Source organism: Apteryx mantelli, chromosome 5, assembly GCF_036417845.1.
Source record: "Apteryx mantelli isolate bAptMan1 chromosome 5, bAptMan1.hap1, whole genome shotgun sequence".
Classification (NCBI taxonomy): Eukaryota; Metazoa; Chordata; class Aves; order Apterygiformes; family Apterygidae; genus Apteryx; species Apteryx mantelli.
This window is the reverse complement of record NC_089982.1, coordinates 44,401,538-44,419,426: the sequence shown is the minus strand read 5'-3', so window position 1 is coordinate 44,419,426 and position 17,889 is coordinate 44,401,538. Positions and strand designations below refer to the sequence as shown.

Genomic DNA, 17,889 nt, shown 5'->3' with positions numbered 1-17,889 from the left:
GTGCGTGCTATCTGGAACAGGTTATAAATTTCTTGGGGCAGGAGCTGTGTTTTCATCTGCCTGATGTATCTTATGCACTCATGGTTCATTTATTTCAAACAGAAAAAAACTATACAGGGGGAGCGTTGGGGTTTTTTTTAGCCAGTTCAGGAGAACTAGTTAAAAGGCAAGAAAATTCTACCCCTTGCGTGTACAGCAGAATCATGAGGTGGTGGATCAAAAAGTTGTCAATGTGCATACCCTGTGCAGGCATTTTCAATCCATGCAGTAATCCAGCTGTACTGCAAAGTGCGGGTTCAGCAAATCAGTTGCACAGCTAGAGCATGCAGCTGATCCTTAGCATCATGACATGATGGCTAATATGATCCCATGAAATACTTACCACATGCTAAATCTGTTTAGGCTGCTCGCAGTGATAAGGATGTGGGGCTCCATAAGTGGGGAATCAAGGCATTTATTAACATACAAACAAAGTGAATGAAAATGGTCTTTGAAAGTGAATCCATAGAAACAACTTATAATTTATTAAGCTACAATTTCAAAATGAACTATGGGTATGATCCCCAACCTCTAACTGGCTGTGAGCAAAACTTGTGTATATGTTAACTAATTATTGCTGTTACCATGAAGTCAAGGGATAAAGGCTTATGCTGTGTTAAGGTAGTCAACCAACTAAAAAAAACCAAACAACTTAATGCATGTGGAATTTGGCACATAACTCTTGACAGGGCATTGTTTACATTTAATTATTATCCTGAATGCAGTTGCATTGCATTTTGGATTGCTTTGAACACACTTGGATTGATAGGCTTCCTAAATAACTTAAAAAAATCATCCTATAGCTAAACCTAAAGTCTTGCAGAAAGGTTCTTTTTTTTTGTCCTATACACTTGCAGTTCATGTTCTGTATCTTTGGAGTTTGCAGAGGGAGATTAAACTTTTGAAAGTTACTTCGATGCCAAGAACTTCAGGTTTTGGCTTAAAAATTATGTCCTTTTCTTGTGCCACACTTCTATCTCTGAATTTGTAAACCCAAACAGCCCCAGTAACTAGGTAACAACACAGCTGAGTGTTTTCATAAAAACAACTTTGCTGCTTAGAGATGTGATTTACTACTCAAGTGTGTGCATGTACATATATACAGAGGCAAAAAGTGATGATGACCTCATCTTAACTAGCTCACAAGAGATTGTTACTGCCAAAGACGGATTTACTGTAAGTAGATGAAACTTCATTGACTTCAGTAGTAGTATCACCATTAATGTCAGGTCTGACTTAATTGTTGTGATAATACTATTTGTAGTGATCAATGCTTGATATGTAAACCTGAAAAGAAAAATTTTCTTATCTTGCAGCTTTCCTGGTATTTTCGCATGGAAGGGAAAGGAAGAGAAGCTAGTTAAAATACAGGATTTTACAAATAAGTCTTAACATTTTATTTGCTTGATTTTGGTATTACCTACTTAGTCTCTTCTGAAAACCAATTTAACAGCCCTTGCACATTGCTCTTACATAGAATCAGTTGTAAGCAATGTCATATTGCAAATACTAGATACAGAAAATAGACCTGCACATTTTCTCCCTAAGTTAGTTATTAAAAAAAAGCATCTTCAGGTACTTTTCTTCTGTAAGAGTTTCTCCACATTTATGGGTCATGTTCCTCTGTTTTGTTTAAACAAGATTCAGTGTCATAAGGAGAATATTTTGATAAACAAATTCTAGTCATTTTTAGAAACTTCATATAGCCCTCATTTCACCTGTGTTCATAATAGTTAAATTTCTAACTCTTACACTTGCATGCTTGTACTGAAACAGTTAATAGCCTTTACCAGAAGGAAAACTTTCTATTTGTGTAATATTTATTGATGTTAAACCCACATTATATCAGCACAACAATCCAAAGTAATGATAGTACATTCTTATAAATACAAATAAAAGGTGTCAAAATAATGCTAGTGAAGCTAAACAAAAAAAGTAAATTAGCATGTCACAGTCAAGAAAAATTTGGCAAATGATATGACATCCTTTTTCTAGAATATAATCAGATTATTCCCATATGAGACTATGACATTAATTTAGAGTAACGATCCCCATAACTGGTCATATCCTGTACCAGTTTGCATAGAATAGTACTACCTTATGTGCTAAAGTTTATTAGTCACTAAAAAACAAAACAAACTTTGTGTACTTACAAAGCAATACACGTATAGCGGTAATGCAATATATGGTGTACACAATTACAAAATTAAAAAAACTCCTAAGTACAGGACTTCTGAATAACTGAACTGAGATAAAAGACTTCAAAACTTTTATTATAAATAATGAAAGATACCATATATGTGCTTCATATAAGGAATACAGTGTTTTCCTTTCATGGCAAAGTATGCTCGTACCATCAAATGCTCATTTTTCTTGTCAGGCCTACTAATTCTTCCATCCCTCCCTCCCCTTCATCTGAAATTCATTTGGTTCTAATTTAAAACTACCTAGTCAGGTTTGACTAGGTAGGGCTCCAGTTTGATGTGCATTTGCCTTGCATTCTGAAAGTAGCCTTAAGGTATTATTTCACCTACTGCACACAGACCCTACCCATTAAAAGAGGTGTTATTAGCCTACAATAGGGAGGAGAACAACAACAGCAAAAAAATCTGCCAGAGACAAGTGCTGTGTTAAGAAAAAAAAAAAATGGCACAAATTTTGTTGTAGTCCAGCTTCATTCTCTACTTCCTCAGATCTGCGAACCTATCACTTATGATGTATACTTGTCATTTAAATTCATATTGCAGTCCCAACCCATTTTTTCACTTACTATACATTTCTAAAATCCTCATACATATTATACAAGCTCTAAACAGTCAGATGTCCCATACATATACTCCCTATTTCTCAGCTGACCTTGGAATTCCAGATGTTTCAGTGGTAGTATTACAAGATTACAGACTGTTTGCAAGAAATCGATAGAGAGTTCCAATGTCTTGCCCTGTCCCCCCCACCCCTTGCAGTAACTTAATGCAGTGGTTCATATTGTTGGCATTTTTTCTGTCTAGGTACTAAGATTTATAGTCTGTAGTAGACTGTTATTACACTCAGCTCTTATTCTTCATTATCTTGAAGAGGTTACATTATTTATGCTTAAATTAGCTTTGCTGTATGTTTATAAGTAAGCCTCCTATTAGGTGGCAAAAAGGAAAAATAGAAAAGAATTAAAAATTATGGTGTCGATGTTGCATTATAGAATTGCCCATACGAACAGCATTTAAGGCAAGGTGGTTTTTTTTCATTGTAAAATAGAAGGCAGTTTGCAAAGATACAGCATTTGCTTACATTTCTCTTCCTTGTCCCTTCTTGTTTTATTCTTACAGTATTGCACTTGTTCATTGTAGCTATCAGAATGCACTGCCATTTTAGAACTACAGATAACCATACATTCTAATTTTGTGATCTAATGGCCTCAAATAAAATATCTTGTACCATTAAGATTGTGTAGCATCTACTTGTTGCTTATGAAGGCATGTAGCGATAAATAGTGTTGTCTTCTGAAAAGTCTGTCTCACTGTAGTATTTTGGCCTTTATGAAAAAAGGGTTATTCGTAAGAGCTGAAGCAACTTAGGTATAAGGAACTGGTGAATGTGATTTGTTGTGCAATGTGTACATTTCTATTAATAATCTATCTATTCTTCTAATTTGGTATAATGAATAAGGAATATATGGTTGTTGTGTTTGTTGTTTACCTTTTGTACTTGAAGGTGTCTGCCTTTGCATAAAGTGACATAGGAGTATCATTGGTCAAGGCAATGGCTTTCAGTGTTTCTGCTTTGAAAGAAAGATGGAGGTGGCAGCTTGGATCTACAGATCATCGCTTTCTACCAAGCCAGATGGCATTGTCAGATGAACTGGATTTGCTTCAGGCTGGAAAGCTGCTTTGATGTCTAGTCCTTGGTCAGAAAGTGCCGCATATCGACTGGCTGAAGGCCGCACCTTCTTTGGCTTGGTTGTCTGAGGCGGTTGTTGCCACTGAGCTGTAGATTAAAAAAATAATAATAATAAAATTCAACCATCTTGATGTCTGCAACAAAGTGTACCCGATGCACAATCAACCATTAGTAAAGGAGATACTAATTCCTGAGCATCAGAAAAGCATAATATCAAAGATAAGCTTGTTTGATTTCTTAGTGTTTTTTTCCCCCCCCTCAGCATCTAGTTTCACCTTCAAATACAGTTAAGTAGAAACAATAGTTTCTGTTTGTTACTTTGCTTTGGCGTTGCCTTCTCCCCTCATACCTTTTATTTTTTTCAAAGTTGTGCATCCTAATACCTTTCCTTCTGTCATACAAAAGAGTAACAGCAAGGTACTTGTTTCTGTGCACTAATATTACAGTGGCAGGCCTGTTCTAGGGTTATTTGTTGTATATGAAAGGAAATCATCTGGTTGCCACTGTCAGCCCGTGTATCCTGAAGAATGTTGAGCCTAATGTGTAATTCACATGTCCAACTACCCCTGCCACCCCAGAAACCATCCTTTATCATTCAATTTTTTTCCCTCTCATTTACTACTCTTATGAAAGGACTGGTTAGAAATTTTGGTTGAAGAAAGTATTCATTATATAAGGAGCTGCATTGGAATGAACTGACTAATTAAGCAGAAAGCTTTAAGAACAACTGCATTTTTGGTAGCTGTCACAGGTGTATTATAGACTAATGTACAAAAGAATACAAAAGGTTAGGGAAGTGCTAGCAGAGCAATAGTAATAATGATCCACAAAACTAAGGTAATCATGCCACTATCTAATGTTAATTCACTATGTTTAATATACTAAGCAAAAAAAAAAAAAAAAAAGCATGCATGCTCATTTTGCTATAGGTATCTGAAAGATGGTGAAATGTACTTTGACAGAGCATTTGTTGTCTTGATGTGGATCGTTATTAGGAGAAACTATAAACAAAAGAAAAAGAGATCAATGTAAACCATTCTGTGAATAAACTGAAATTTTTAAAACTGTTGCTTTTTGGGGTATTAAACTGATCATGAAAATTAACGTCACTTACTATAAACATCCAACCTGGCAGTGCAAGACACAATCCCAGCCTCGTTCTTAGCTGAAACAGTATACCACCCAGCATCCTCTTTCATAGCTCCCTGAATAAGCAGGCAAATGTAGCCGTGGTTATCCTGGTGCATACTAAACAGAAGAAAAACAAAATTACTATTTAAATGCAAACCATTGTAGACTACTTTTAAATGTCATTATAAATGGACCCAATCCCAGTTACAGATTAATTATAGTCCACTTTTAATTAATATGCAACTTCATCTGAAATTAGCAAGTGGAAAATAAAACCTGGAGTACAGTTACATATTTGGTAATTTACTATCCTGTAATAAAAACTAAGAAGCAAAAATATTTCAAGTAACCTCTCTTTCATAATTACAGATTAAGACATGTAGAAATCTGATTTAAGTAGTAGGGAAGTCAAAACTTACCCTGACTGTTTGGGGGAATGATAAAAGACTTGACTTGAGGAATGAGGTACTGAAATATTCTTAGTTATTTAGAAGGATAGCAACAATTTATTACAGTATCAAATCAGTAATAAGTTTCTTTTCTCAGAATCATGAGTTTGCTCTTAAACATTCCTACAAAATGTTACAAAATACTGATGACAAGTTCGTAGATCTTAGTATTTAAAAAAAGTGTATAACATTACTCCTTTTTCATTCCCTCCATCGTATCTCCATATAAAGTTATTTTTTGTGATTAAAAACTAGCACTAACTCATAGCTAGATTCACAGAAAATAGCAGTAATAGGAGTATTGGGCTTAACTTTTAGGTGCCTACACTCCTAAAGGAGGCATGGAAAAATGGAGTGCTGAAGAATGAAGGTGACAAAAGCGAGAAGGCTGAGCAAGGAAGGAACCTGCTTGAACTAGAATTTAGGAAATGCTGGGGAAAATTGCGAGTTTTAAGCCCTGCATAAGCATTTATCTGTAATAAGAATTTAAACCCATCAGTTATCTCATGCAGTTAGTTCCACTTGTGTGGAAGTAACTAAACTGTGGGCCAAATGGCGCACAATTTACATACTAGTAATCAGGACAGTTAGCTGGGAGAAGGAACACCAGAGGTCTAGTTCCTCCTTTGTTTCTTTAACTATTTTGCCATGGTATGAATACTTTAGATAGTCCACTACCGTCAGTTAGCAAAGCTCTTTAATGTTGAATCTGAGTTGCTTAACTGCACAGCAGAGTTGTGAATCAAAATTCCTGCTGAGAAGCAGATAGCTTTACTTAGTCTAGGTTTTCACCAGTAAATTACTCTAAGCCTTAGTTCTAAAAGAGAAAAGATTATTTCTCAACTTGGTTAAAGTGCAAAAATAGTTGTTTAAATACAAGGCTGGAAAAAAGAACTAATATGTTAATTCTGGCTCTATCACCAGCCTGACTGCAAGTTTGAGTAAATGTCATAAAGTATTATAACAGCTAGTTAATATATATGAGCTGCTGTTCACACAAAGCATTCTTATGACCTTCTAGTCTTTCATTTGTATTACAGGATAAATAGTCATTGAAGTTATGTATGGGGAGATATTATTCTAAATCATTCTAACCTCACTCGGTCAGTGTTGTATGTGAGTGACTCATTCTCTTTCTTCCAAAATATCTGAGGAGATGGCTCCCCCGAAATTCGACACTCCAGTCGCACTGGGTATCCCTCAGCCACGCCTGTGTTTTGTAGTTTCTCTATAAACACAGGTGCTTTGTGTACTTCCTTAGCTGTGAAAATAAATAAAGATTGCAGTAATGTTGACACTAGTCTATCAAAATGTAGCCTTTCTTTCAGCAATATGCTAAAAAAAACAATAATGAAAAATCTAAGTGTCAGGAAACTTAGTATTGTCCTCATTAATCACAAAGTCCAGTCCTGGTTCATCTGAGGAAAACTGTCGCATCAGTATTTTAAGAAGAAAAAAGTGAGCTCCAGTAAAGCTGATTTCCCGCCTCCTAGAAAGAATTCAAATGTGGAGCATCAAGACTAGATGAACTGGGGACACTGTGCCTGTTAAACAGTGCTCCTTTGTTCTCCTTAAAAGTATGGAGGTCTTTAATTATAGCAGGATCCGTTCTACCAGAAGGCTGAAATGGCATTAATTTAATATCCTATGAAATACACAAATTGTATCATACTAACAACTCATAGGAAGATATGAGTGTGTACAAATTGCCATTAAAAAAACATTACTGAAGTAATTAGTCTGGTTTGTGGTCTCAACTATGCCTCAGGTCAACAGCCCTCTTTTCCTGACTGCGTACACAGAGATCATGTGCCAGTTAACTTATGCCAAAGCATAACATAAATGTATCACTTACAAATATAGTATAGTTCTGTTACTACTTGTTTCCTTTTAATTCCCCACCTCCCAATCATGTCATTTCACTGCACTTACATTTTCCTTTTTCATGTAACCCTTACAGTGCTCAGTGTGGATGGAAGCTTAGTTTGAAGATGTTACCTGCAACAATGAGCTCCAGGCTGAATGTATTTTCACCAGCTCGATTGCTGGCGATGCATGTGTAGATTCCAGCATCTCGAGTTGTGACTGGTTCTATGATCAAGGAGTGTACACCATTCTCGCGCACCAACATTTTGTGAGAACTATCAGGACGAATTGGTCTTCCGTTAAGTTGCCAGCTTAAATCTGGAGTTGGTAATCCACTAACCTTAAGCATGAACAGAATAATGGGAAATGGTCTTAGACATACGAAACACTAGAGAAGTCCTGACTTGTTACTTCAGGGAAGTTTGGTTTTGTTTGCTAGTGCAGGTGTACCACAAGATTTAAAGGTCTAATTCTATCCTGAACTATACACTGACTCAGTTGTATTCACTTACCTTCTGGCCAACTCCCTGAATTACAGCATGTTTCATGGGTGTGACTGAAAAAAGATCAGTGTTTAGATATGCTAGAATCTAAATAATAATACATTGCAAAACAAAAGGCAGGGTGACACCTTTTGTCTTTTTTGATTGTTTGCTCTTCACGTGGAATGAAGAGATGTTTCTTTCTAGATTAATTTCTTGTGGAAAGCTTGCAGACAAAGGGATGTTAGCTAACTAATTGTTGAACTCTAAATTCCGCTCCACTAACTTATTAGTGACAGTGCTGTCTGCACTAGTTTATACTTGGTCTATGTGAACCAAACTTGTACTGTTGAAAACGATGCCATTTGCTCTAGGTACTGCTTGAAAACAAATAGCTGCTCCCAAATATATCAGCATAAAGTAAACAGAAGAAGTCTGAGTCTTAATTCTCTTAGGCAAAATCATAAATCAAGATTAGAGTGTCTGAAACTTCAAGCAGAGATTAAAACTGAAGTGCTAAAGGGACTAAAAATTGAGAAGCACATTGTGTTTATAATGTTTGCTGTTACGCCCCCACCCCCCGCAACATAGCTGAATTCTAAAAATCTTTTTTTTGTTAGCTGCAAGATTTGCCTGAAGCACTTCCACTGGAGGGTAGGCAAACTTTCTATTGCCAACTTGCTCATAAGCAGTGAGATTAATTAACCTATTGACAGTCACTGTAACTGCCAATAGGTTAAATAGCTAGAAAAAAACCCTTATTTAACTTGTTTTTTGGCACAGCTAACATGATAGCAAGGTAGCTGTTACCCTTTGCTTGATACTTGCCTTGCAGTCCATTCTGCAGAGTTTTCCTTCTTGCACGGTCAGGTCTCCAGGAGCCTGCAGGAAATGAGGCCGGAAGAATCGTTCCTGAATTGGTTCATTTTCATCACCACTGTCCCTTGATCGAGATCGTGGTCTTAAAATAACATGAAATAAAGGTAATTTTTTTTTTTCTCTGCTAAATCACAAGAACTAAAATCACTTACCAGATTGTTTTAAATTTTAAGTCACTTCTTTGATATATAGTATAATCACGCCATATTTACACACACATACTGGTGGCATTTAGCTCAGACTGAGATAAATGCGACACTTTGTACTTATTACTTTCAATTAATGTACAACTTGTGGCAAAATACAATCTAGAAAACAATTTTATTACAGAATAATTACACTTACTTAAAAAAAATATTATTTATACATGATAGTATTTTTGGTTTAGAATTAATTAGAATTAAATTACCAAAATACAAATTAAAAAAAAAAAGTTGTTAGGCCTTTAGCATATATCTTCAACTCCCCATCTCTTGTGTTCTGTGTATTTAAGCCCTTCACTGTTGCTGATTACACCAGAAAGTGTAAGTACTGTCTATAATTATGTTTATTTTTCAGAAAAAGATAGCAGCTAAAAGCTAGCTCATCTCACTTGAGATGAGACTTTCCACATAAGACATTTTTCATTTTCTCTAGTTTTACACTACAGAAGACCATACAGAAAATTCTGTGAATTAAAGTATAACTGCTCTGGATATTTATTTCTCATCTAATAGTTTTTTGTTTGAGATATTGCTGACCATTTTCAAAGCCACTGAATTGTGGTGTCAAACAATAAGAATTTCATTTGTGAGCAATAGAAGGAAAAGCTTTCATCTGTAAACTATTCTTAATAAAAGAACTGTAAAAAGTTTATTTAAAAAAAAACAAACAAGCTCTCCCCAGAAATAGTACTAATGAGCAGTTCCACCATAAGCTTCCAAAATACAGTTTAATACTTTTCCAGTATCAGCTGGTTTTGCCTGTTAATTTAATCTATTGAATCTTTGTCTAAGCCGTTCCTTTTTTAATTGGATTTTGTTTCCAATTGAAATTAGAGTTATTCTATTTGTGTGATTTAGAAATTAAAGCAAGCATGTCATTAAAACAAAGTTTTAGATCATTATTTTCCTTGCCTGATCAGCTCCAATAGATTCCCTTCTAGACCCAACTGCTACCCACAGTAACATCCTGTTGCAGTGAAGAAGTTATTCAAATATCATTAAAGATAACATTTATCAGTGACATCTTACAGTGAAATTCCACTTTCTGAATGCAAAGCTTCCATATCATATTAGCCTTTGTGGGTGTTTCTTTTTAGCCAACATTTGCAGTATATATGACTATACTGCATTTTCTATAGCTCAGGGAAGTTTCTTTAGTTTAAAATAAATCATAACAAAACAGCTTAAACCCCTTAACAATTACATTTGGAATAAAAGACGCTGTACTACTGTATGGAACATAAACACTCCAGATCCACACTTTCTATTCCATTGAGGTAAGTTAAATTAGACTTGTTTGAATTTGGTTTGTTGTTGCCTTTCTCTCCATCATTGCTCTGTTTGAATTTTGACAGATCATCGTTTGTACTACCTTAAGTATGATCTGTCATAAATAGATAAATGCTGACTTTTTAATGATCTTCTCATGCTTCCTGCAGCTAAACTATAAGCAAGCATGGAGGAAAAATCTAGCACAAACTGCTTCTTAATTTAGGAATGGATACTGAAATGAGAAGTATACTAAATGCTTATGCAACTTTTCAGGTGACTAAATCCATATCTTAAGTACCTAATTTTTTGCCACTGGGCATGCCCAAAGCTACTTTAGCGATGACGCTGCATGACAGCTCATAAGGAAAGCTGAGCTCTTGTTCCTATCCGTTTTGCCCATATACCTAATATGCCTGCGGCAGGGATGGAAGATAGGGGGCTAATAAAGAAAGGCTGCAGTCTTACCTGTGGGTAATGAGTTCTGCAAGACCAACCAGAAGTGATGATATCTAGTCAGTGCTACACAGTGTAAGCAGCCCATGCAGAATCTGCCTTTGTGATATTTATATGCATCCTGTTCAGATACGGTTTATAAGGTAACAACCTAATAAGGTACAAGTAACTAGTATTTCTTAATGTGTGTTACTTGTAAGGCTAAGCCAAATAGGTTAAGTTAATTAGCACTACAGAAGTGTGAAAATGTATCTGTAAGCCACTATCTCACTGCTGCCGCTGCATAAAAAGGCAGCATTGGTCAAAACTGGGGGTGAGGGGTTGGAAAATCTACACCAAATGAAATGGGGGGGGGGGGGGAAGGGGGGGGGAGGTTACAAGTTTATCACCAAAGCAATTTTTTCTGGTGTTTTTTTCTCAAATCCTTCCTTAACTAAGCTTTCAAATTACATATTCAAAAGGAAACCTAAAATCAGAATACTGTTCAGCCTAGGGTCAGAAATTAATAATGCATTTCATTTAAACTCTTTATAAGTTTTCCTCAAAAATTGCACACTACTTTTAAGCCTTTACCTTGAGAAGTGAAACTAGAGTTATTTTTATCCTAAAACATGTTGTGGTTTTAAAGAAATAAAGAAATGAGTGGAGCCAAGTACTTCACATGTTTAGGAATGATGAATGGCAAGAAGCTGGAATACCCTTGGATTATTTGGGGGTTCATTAGAAGTTGTGATATGGACATCAAATTGCAAAGACAGTCTAAGCAATACTGACACCAGGTGCTAAATGTGCACACACTGAAGTGTGCACAATCTCACTGGAGAGACTCCATGGGTTGGTACAGATAAATGTGCTAGGAATTTCAGAGAGCAAGAAGCTGGGGAAGACTTTACAACTGACCATACTATAATGATCGCTAATTTGGGATAAGGGAGATTACGTTCAAATTAATCCTCTAATTTAGAGCAGGGCAGTAAGAATATGTCTTCTTTTAAATCTTTCTTAAATCTCATGCTTTTTAAAGCTAATTTGCTTGGGACTCTGATTGCATTGCACTACAAGACAGCTTAGGTGCCTAAGGGTTGAATGTCATGATGGGTAAGGGATTTAGCCCCAACTTTGTACACTTCAGACAGTTCAGAAGTCTTTCCCCTAAAGTAATACTAAGGGGGTAATATCAGCAAGCTAAGCAAAATGCAGAAAAATACAACATTAAAAATTAAACACAACTATAAAGAAAATGTTTTAAAATAGCTGTAAAGTAGTGAAGATATCAAAAACAGTAAGTTCTTCTGCCAAAAGACATTCTATGAAACATTTAAAACACTTCAGGAAAAAGTCTGTGAACAGTGTAACAAATCATAAAGTTCATAAAGCTAATAATTATACTTGTAAACAAGTTTTTGTTGCTTTCAGGTAAAAAAAAATAGAAAAAAAAGCCTTAATGCCACAGAAGTATCACTTACCAAAAGTATATGAAAAATGCATATGACAAATATTCCATTGTATTGGGGAACATATTATTGTGGTATTGGTGGGAGTCTGGTTTAGGAATATATTACATGATCAAATTTCATCAGTTTCAGGAAGAACTGGATGATGGGAACAGTGAGAAATGTTGCTAAACAGAAATAGTACTGTGCTGAAGATTAGCAGAAGCAGACCTTAAGTAAGCAAACATAATTAGGATGAGACCTTCAAATCTGGTAATTGTACTGGAAATGAGAATTCCCTTTGCTCTAATTTTAATTAAACTACTATATGGAAATCTCTTATTTATAATTCATAACTCTACTGGATACCCATCCAAAACTACAATAGCTGCCTGAGGGCTTGCAGCAATTACAAATACCAGACATAAGCAGCCTCAGGTTTCAATTGCATTTGGAGAGGTTGCAAAACAAACCTCCCCCATTATTATCCAAGGGTTCTGCCTGTCACAGAAAAAAACAGATGCACATTTTATCCTTCAGAAAGGTGCAAAAGTGTCAGCTGCTTAGTGCTCTCTGGCTTGCATTTTTCTTTCTCCCTTCCCCGTTTTTAGAGATGTTTTCCTCTTTCTCACTTCATGTGTGTGCATCGACTAACGTGGTTGAAACCTGACCCTTCATGGCAGCTCTTCCCGTCATGGACTTAACAGATACTTTTCATTGTAAAAGTGCCATTGTCATTTACCCATTATTTGCAGGTGTAAATTGCCTTATTTACTGGACAGGCTACACCGAATGGATATAGCTTGGGGAGGCTGTTCTGACAATCTAGCGATAGCAGAATACTCCCCTGCACAAGTGATTTGAGCTTTGGGCCTAAAGGTGAAACATTATGGGGCAGCTGGTAGGACGCCTCCATGACAGGCGGCAGGAAGCGCCTGCAGGACTGTGGGGGCCCCAGTTTGTACAGTGCAGAAATAAGACTGATGAGATCTTTTAAAGATTTCACCTTGAGCAACTTTCTAATTATCAGAGGGGAAAAAAGAGCCTGGTTTTCATGCAGCAATTCTATAATACATACTATTACTACTGCTAACTGTTACAAGGTAAGTATCTGAATTTCTTTATTGCACATTGATCATAGGTAATTTTATCTGCTCTATATGTTATAATTAGCCAATATTGAGATTCTGTGGTCAGTGTAGCCATTAATCAAAACACATGCCTCACCACCACACAGACCTGAACTGGAGCCCTTGTACTTCCTTGAAAGCAGTTCTGTTTGGTTAACCAAAATGATTTTTTTGTGTAGTCTAAAGATGTCTCAGCTGTGTTAAATAGCCTCATAAAAGCTTTCTGTAATGAAAAAGGGTTTTTGAAGGGAAGATTCCCTTATATGGTCCAAAAACATAAACCAAAGATTCAGATGTGAATTAATCACAAACTTCACAAAAGATAAGTAAAATGCTTTATTTCTGACTCCTAATTCCTTAGAAGAACCTGAACTGAAATCACTGAAATACTAAAATATTTCAAATATAAATCTAAACTTTGTGGTAGGGAGTTATTTCTACTGTTTCTTTAAATGAATACTTACTAAAAGCTGCAGAAAGTATAGACTCCCAATAGAATCCCAATTCCCAATTAGGTGAGATGTTTTAAAAAACAGTAAGTGACAAGGTCTTGCCCGACAGCTTGTAGTGTAAACTGAGATAAGGAGTAATTAGTGAATGTCACAGGGCAGAGAGGACAGAGAAGATGCACAAAATACTTAAAGGTCACGTAAATTCAGAGGTTGCTTATAATTCTGAGCATGCAAAGTTTGCAGAAATTTTTAGACAGCAAAGGTGAAATTTCTTCCTGTATGCCATACCGCTAACTTACCTTCTTACTTCAGATTCGTTATTTATCATGGTAATTTTGCAAAGCACATATTAAAACAAACAAGGCATAAAGTACCTTCTAATATGAGGCTGACCAGGAGGTGTCCGAGGACCACGGCCTCTTTGATTTACAGCCTGAACCATAAGCCTTCCAGTGCAGCTTACTCTGCCCTGTTATGATTATGGAGAGGACGAAAATTAAAATACTTAAAGCATGTACTATTAATAAATTTTCAGCCCAATGTCTTCTTTTTGCCCACCTGCTGAGATTGTATTGCAGGTCTTATCTTTCACAAAGTCTTAAAAGCATTTGTCAAAATAACTTCTTATATTAAGCTATTTTATCAGCTTGCAATCTAACAACAGTTGTGACTGTAAACAAAGTCATGGTTAAAATATTCCAAGGCTTACTTTACATCCTGGAAGATTTTTCTTTTAGAAAGATTATTAGGAACACCAGCAATTAAGTCATTAATACAATATATTGGCTAAGTTATTGATGTGGGAGTACTGGGAGGTTTCTGTGTTTGGCAAATGGAAAAAAGGCAATACAACAAGTAGTTCAAGATAAGCCACCCTTGTAAATGACACTTGGCAAAGTTGCAGGGTAATGACAGATCTCCTGTGTCCAAAGTGGATTAGTCCACTTCATCTGGTGGGCTCACAGCTCAAAAGTCCATGAATGCAAAAAACAAAAGAACTGTTCAAGTACTTTGAGGTTCCCCTCTGAAGAGAGACCCTTGTTTGGGGGGGGAATCCCACTTGACTGCATCACTGGGTATCGGATAGTCCATTCTGCTGGCACCTAGTGGGTCACACTCAAGAGGAGACAGTGACACAGTGCTGCTACAACTAACAGACATATTTGCAGGGAAATATGCTAAAAATATTGGAAGCCAGGGGCGATAGGCAAAGTTAAGCAATGTGATGGAGACAAAACAAGAGCCTGAGGTCACCTTTGCATCAGCCATTTGAGGTGGACTTGAGTGGACAGAACGGCACTTTTCAGGGCAGCAAAAAAGGTGCAGAGCTTGATGTAAGAAGCAGCAAGAGAATTTTTAGCTGTGGGATAGCTTGAAAAAGCCTTATCTATGAGGTGCTATCCAAAAAAAAAATAGACTTCTACACATTCTGGAGTTAGCACAAAGGGAAATAAAATGAAGGTGATGCCTGGTTTAATATTGAATTAGCAACTCTATATGCTAAAATCACAGCACAAAATGTATTTTATATTTAAACAAACATCTATGCTAGATACAACTATAAAAGCTGTATATATACTGTATTAAAAGTTTATATATTTTTATGTAAATATAACAATGTAATAATTTTAATCATTTTTTAAAAATTTTAATTTTTAAGAACTTTTAGATAAATATATAGAAGATGTACATCTCTCCTCCCCCCAACCTAGTGCAGCAAGCATCTGCATTAGCCTGGCAGTGTATGTGAACTCCACACTCACATCTGTCAGCATGAATAACAAAAGAAGTGACAAATATGACATAGTAATTGGGGGCAGGGGGCAGGAGGGGGATGCAAATAGCTGCTAACAACTGGCCACAGTCCAGCAAACAATTTCACACAGGTCACTAAGCAGGTGCCAAACAGTAATGATGCTCTTGTTACTGCTGCACTGTTGGAAATGAAGTTTTGCGTCCCATTTTTATTCCCATGACCCAGTTAGTCCACAAGAAAAATACTTGGGTTAAAATAAGCCATTGCTCATGACCTGGAGCAGTTTCTTAAGCAAAAACTTTTTTTTGTGGTACAAGACCATTAAAAACATCTGGAACAAATATAGTTCTATTTTAGGCACCACTGCATATTAACCTTTTGCTGGCAGGTGATGAATTCACTCATTTTGGGTTAATTTCTGTGTATTTCAATACATGAAGGCATCATAAATGGGAAGATGAAGGACTGTAAGGAATTTGGAGAGGGAAGAAAAAGCAGGAGGCCAAAGATTTGGAAAAGGGAAGGAAGTGGTGAGGGGCAAGTGATCCATGAGAACATGGCCTAGAACATCAGGAAATATAGACCTAGGACTGGGGGTGCAGCTTGCAAAGGAAGGTGAAAATGAGATGAAAGAAGGCAAAAATACAGACTTAAGTTCATAGTTACAGCTACTGGAACGAGATCAGTTAAGGGATGTAACCCATCACTAAAGGGCTGAAACATGCATGATTTTGTGGTGTTCTTGGTCTGGGGTCAGTTTGCTCTGGATTAAGTTATATGGCAAATTGTACTGCTGTCAGAACCTGAATTCCAGACTGCTGCACTTTATATTGTAGGCCTGGTGCAGAAGTTGTTACCACAGCTAATTTCCAAGGTGAGTTAGTAGTCATTTTGCTCATGGGAATGCTGTAGTATTAGTCCAGCTCATCAGAGGCATAAACAGGCAGAGCTTTAATGAACTGGATCCTTTGCTTTAGTAAACGAAATCCATTTCTTCCAGCTAAGAATATGCCTTTCTGCGTTTTACTTTGGTGGTCCTAATGGCCCTGACCAAAACTCAGCCACAGTCTAGCAAATTTCTGCCAGTCTGTCAGAAACCTGATGGGAGCTCCCTTATATTCATGTATTTTGCTTTTCCTAAGGAAAGATTGCCAAATTTGCCTAACTTCATGATAGCTCGAGATGTAGACAACTTTCCATTAGAATTTAGGAAACTAAGCCAAAATTATTTCCACTCAGGATTACTTAAAAGAATTGGAATCCAAATCTTTTAGTGCGAAAGGCTAGTACATTAACTCCTAGCTGTTCTTTGCCTCCACTATACTGTTGAACACATAGTGAAAGCAAGCTAATGCTAGGAGATACAATTATGTTTACTTGGAAATTACACTGTGAAGACAGATTCTAATGGGCTTGGTGAAACAGATGTTTTGTTTAGGGGATCCAGTGAACGATGCTTCTGGTTCTTCTCCAAAGAAGAAAAAGCACAGGCAAGGAATTTTATCATTTCACAATTGCTTTTTCAATCCCCAAATTAGGAACAATATAGAAACTTTTCACTTCAGTACACTTAAAAATCCACCAAGAAACCAGTGTCAGCAATGGGCACAGCTGATAATCTAGTTAACTGGTGTGTCATCAAAGAAGCTTTATTCAGAATAACTAGTGTTAAAAGTAGACCCTAAATATGCTTATAAAAATTATTCAGGGACAGATTTCAATGCCCAAACTCAAAGGCGGTTTATCCATCAAGTACTCTAAGACTTTTGTATCAAGGACTAACATATAGGGGAACTGTACATGCACTAACACAACACTAACAGGAAGATGAACAGGATCTGTTTCCTGTCTTGAGCAAGTATATAAGTATTTATCAATTCTCAACTTGCTGTGACTTTGTACAATTTAAACGGTTGCAAGTATTATAACACAACGCTCTTCTTTGTGTAGAAGTTCCCAGTTTGAAAAATTACCTAGGCCTTTTGCTGTTTCTCTAAAGTACTATTTTGTACATGTGGAAATAACGTTTAAACTACCTAGATATAAACACTGTACTTTGTGGTATCAGGAGCCTTAGTTAAAAGTGCTATTGTGTGTCATGCATATGTGTGCATACAGTCACATACTTCACAAAGACGCTACAACATGAGCAGGACTGACGGTTAAAAGAGTAATGCAAAAATGGAGGCGTCATGTTAAGTAACCTAGCAACACACACAACAGAGCACAACACTCCTGTTTAGATTAAACTCTGTCTCAGTGATAGAGTTTGTTATTTTACAGTGTAATCCTGCTTGCAGTTCTGATCTTGGCAAGCACTTCAGTGCTACAGAAGAGAATAATTCATTATATCCCTAAGTTATGTTACTGCCTTGCTTTCTCATATGCAAATCATTTCCCTCAATTTGCTGTGCTGTAGGAAAAGTGGATTGAAAAAGTTACTTCAGTAG

General features: G+C 36.4%; 1 protein-coding gene across 3 annotated transcripts in view; it reads right to left on the bottom strand.

The window, feature by feature from the left end:
- Nucleotides 1-501: 501 nt before the first annotated feature.
- Nucleotides 502-17,889, bottom strand: part of PALLD (palladin, cytoskeletal associated protein) — a 168,746-nt gene continuing 151,358 nt past the window's right edge. For 2 of the 3 annotated variants that reach the window (XM_013942177.2, XM_067297892.1), the window contains 6 exons: nt 14,058-14,152; nt 8,690-8,822; nt 7,512-7,719; nt 6,609-6,774; nt 5,048-5,181; nt 502-4,020 (listed from right to left, as the gene is read on the bottom strand). In XM_013942177.2, the coding sequence (XP_013797631.1) occupies nt 3,848-4,020; nt 5,048-5,181; nt 6,609-6,774; nt 7,512-7,719; nt 8,690-8,822; nt 14,058-14,152 (909 nt within the window). In that variant the 3' untranslated portion in view covers nt 502-3,847. Of the gene's footprint in view, nt 4,021-4,887; nt 4,935-5,047; nt 5,182-6,608; nt 6,775-7,511; nt 7,720-8,689; nt 8,823-14,057; nt 14,153-17,889 lie in introns of all 3 variants that reach the window. The other variant, XM_013942176.2, reaches the window with a different exon arrangement.